The 2,679-nt window shown below is 36.2% G+C and overlaps 1 protein-coding gene across 1 annotated transcript in view; it reads left to right on the top strand.

Annotated features, from left to right (window-relative positions):
• Positions 1-2,679, top strand: part of LOC106870240 (ras-related protein Rab-40C) — a 54,506-nt gene that overhangs the window by 46,976 nt on the left and 4,851 nt on the right. The window contains exon 3 of the mRNA XM_014916257.2: positions 1,076-1,136. Coding sequence (XP_014771743.1) covers positions 1,076-1,136 — 61 coding nt within the window. The remainder of the gene's footprint in view (positions 1-1,075; positions 1,137-2,679) is intronic.

Genomic DNA, 2,679 nt, shown 5'->3' with positions numbered 1-2,679 from the left:
TGTTGCAGGTTAGTAAATAAGAAGGAAAACAATAGGCTAGAAAACAGTAGTTCATCTGAGGAAATATTGTATGACTAGTTAACTGCTGAGTCTGAAGAGTCTAACAACAGATGCGGCGGTGGTGGTGGTGGTGGTGGTGGTGGAGGGGGGAGCACCAAGTGCATCAGGTGGGTTGTGGTGGTGGGTTTCAGAGTTTACAATTCAGATGTGTTATGGCAGATAAAGCGATTGAGGTAAAATATTAATAGTCAAATGGGAGCTAACAATATTTAATGTAATGATTGACCCATCCTACACACCATTAATCAATTAAAATTATACATTTAGGTGCAGGCATAGCTGTTTGGTTATGTCCCACTGTTCAGCACCTTGGGCAAGTCTGTCTGCTATAGTCCTGGCTCAACTGATGCCTTGGCAATAAATTTGGTTGACAGAAACTCTGAAAACGCATTGTGTGTGTTTATATATCATCACCATCATCATCATTTAATGACCATTTTCTATGTTGGCAAAAGTTGGACAGTTTACTAGGAGCTGGTTAGGCCAGGAGCTGCACCAGGCTCCATTGTCTCTTCCAGCATGGTTTCCACAGCTGGATGCCCTTCCTAATGCCAACCACTTAACATAGTGGACTGGGTGCTTTTTACATGGCAAAACTCATTGGATATTTTAGATTTGCAGTCAAGTACCAGAGCTAACTACCTTGATTTGTATTAAGGAATTAACCTTTGTCTCCTACATCCTGCTTCCTTGAACGCATATCTCTGATGTGCCTACTACTTCATATGTGATCAAGGAATAAATTATGTTTGCTAACCAAACACATTGCCTTCTGATTGATATATATCGTTACCTTCATGTAAAACGTGCATTCATACATTTCAAACCTTCTTACATGTACATAACTAAATATATTTTCTGAAGTGGTAAGCCTAACTCTTAATTTTCCTCTTGTTACAGAAGTAAATTTCTGAGGGAGAAAACAAAAAGGAAAAGTTTTATTTTCATTTTATTTAATATACAAGGATTATTCTTTTCTCTACTTACTAACTAGTTTAATGTTCTATTTTTATAGGGATACATCAGGACAAGGAAGGTTCTGTACCATATTTCGCTCCTACTCACGTGGTGCTCAGGTAAATATTATTTGACTTGCTAAATTGCTTTAACTTTTATGATGAAAAAAAAAAAAAACTGGTATTTCATATTTAGGAAAATTTTTCATTTCTTTGAGAATTTCCCACAATTTTAGGAATGTTATAAGAAATATTTGGTAAAATTGAGGTTGAATTAGTCTAAGTAAAATCTTGCCAAATAAAACCAGTAGAGAACCAGTTGTAAAGTATTTTAAGCAAGGAAATTAAGAATATAAAGTAAACCAGAGAGGACCTTAAGGATAATAGCCAAGGTGAAAACATGGGTTACTTATTTAGTTATGTAATACATAGTCTGGCATTTTATTTTAACCAAGTAACAAAGCAGAGAAAGTCATTGAGAAATTGAGAGATGTAATCAAAACCACCACTCTTTAACATTCATTTTCCATGCTGGCATGGGTTGGATGGTTTAACAGGAGTTGACAAACCAGAGAACTTTGCCAAGTTCCAGTGCTTGCTCTGGCACGGTGTCTATAGCTGGATGCCCTTCCACAAAGTGTACTGGGAAATGGTTGGTGTTAGGAAAAGCATCCAGCTGTAGGCTGTAAATTTACATTATACAAAGTCATAAAATTACAGTGCTTATTAATCTGAGGGGTGGGGGCGCAAAAGAACAAATGACAAAGACTTGCAGTTGTTAACACAGAGAAACCTGGTTTAGATAATGGACATGTGAAGTAGATTAGGTTTAGCATTATACGAAGAGTTTCAGATGGATGTACGCTAAGGTTTCTTTTCTCAACCCTGAACCTCTAGTAAAGAACTTGACATCTTAAGGTCAGCCCTGATCCAGCTGTGGTTTGATCAGAGCATTCCAACTATGACCATCACAACTTTTTGTATATTTGGAACTACATTATCCAGTGTATTGTTACTCTCTTTAAGGTGATATGGTTTGTTTTGAGGGAATTTTGGTTGTTATTTCTAGCAAACTGGGTGACTGAATTAAGTACTGCTTAATATTGTTTATATTTTTCATTGGACAATAATGACTTAATTTGTATTCATATATTCTGTAAGCTTGGTTTAATACTGAACATAGAATAATTTATTAGTTCAGCCTGTCAGACGATTTTATTTTGTTTTTCAATTAAATAAATAGGTCCTATTATGTTAGTCTATAAAAAACGTTGCAGCAGGGAGCTGCAAAACACATACACTGTATAAGTATTGGGTTTACAACACAAAAACCTAATATAAATGTAATTTTCTCCCTCATCAAGCCAAGTGTATTTTTAATTGTGGCTGGTGCTGGAGACACGTAAAAGGCACCCACTACACTCTTGGATTGGTTGGTAGAAACCAAACCAAATCAGACTGGAACCTAGTACAGCTCTCCGGCACACCAGTTCCAGTCAAACCGTCTAATGCATGCCAGCAAGAAAAGCAGATGCTAAATGATGATGATAACTTGATTAAAATAAAATACCAGACTACATAACTAGATGAGTGATTCATGCTTTTATCTTGGGTACCATCCCAAAGGTCCTCTTCGGGGTTTTTTTTTTTTTTTTTTTTTTTT

The sequence above is a fragment of the Octopus bimaculoides genome, chromosome 6, assembly GCF_001194135.2.
Source record: "Octopus bimaculoides isolate UCB-OBI-ISO-001 chromosome 6, ASM119413v2, whole genome shotgun sequence".
In the NCBI taxonomy this organism is placed as follows: domain Eukaryota; kingdom Metazoa; phylum Mollusca; class Cephalopoda; order Octopoda; family Octopodidae; genus Octopus; species Octopus bimaculoides.
The sequence above is the reverse complement of the archived record's forward strand: the minus strand, read 5'-3'. Positions and strand labels throughout refer to the sequence as shown.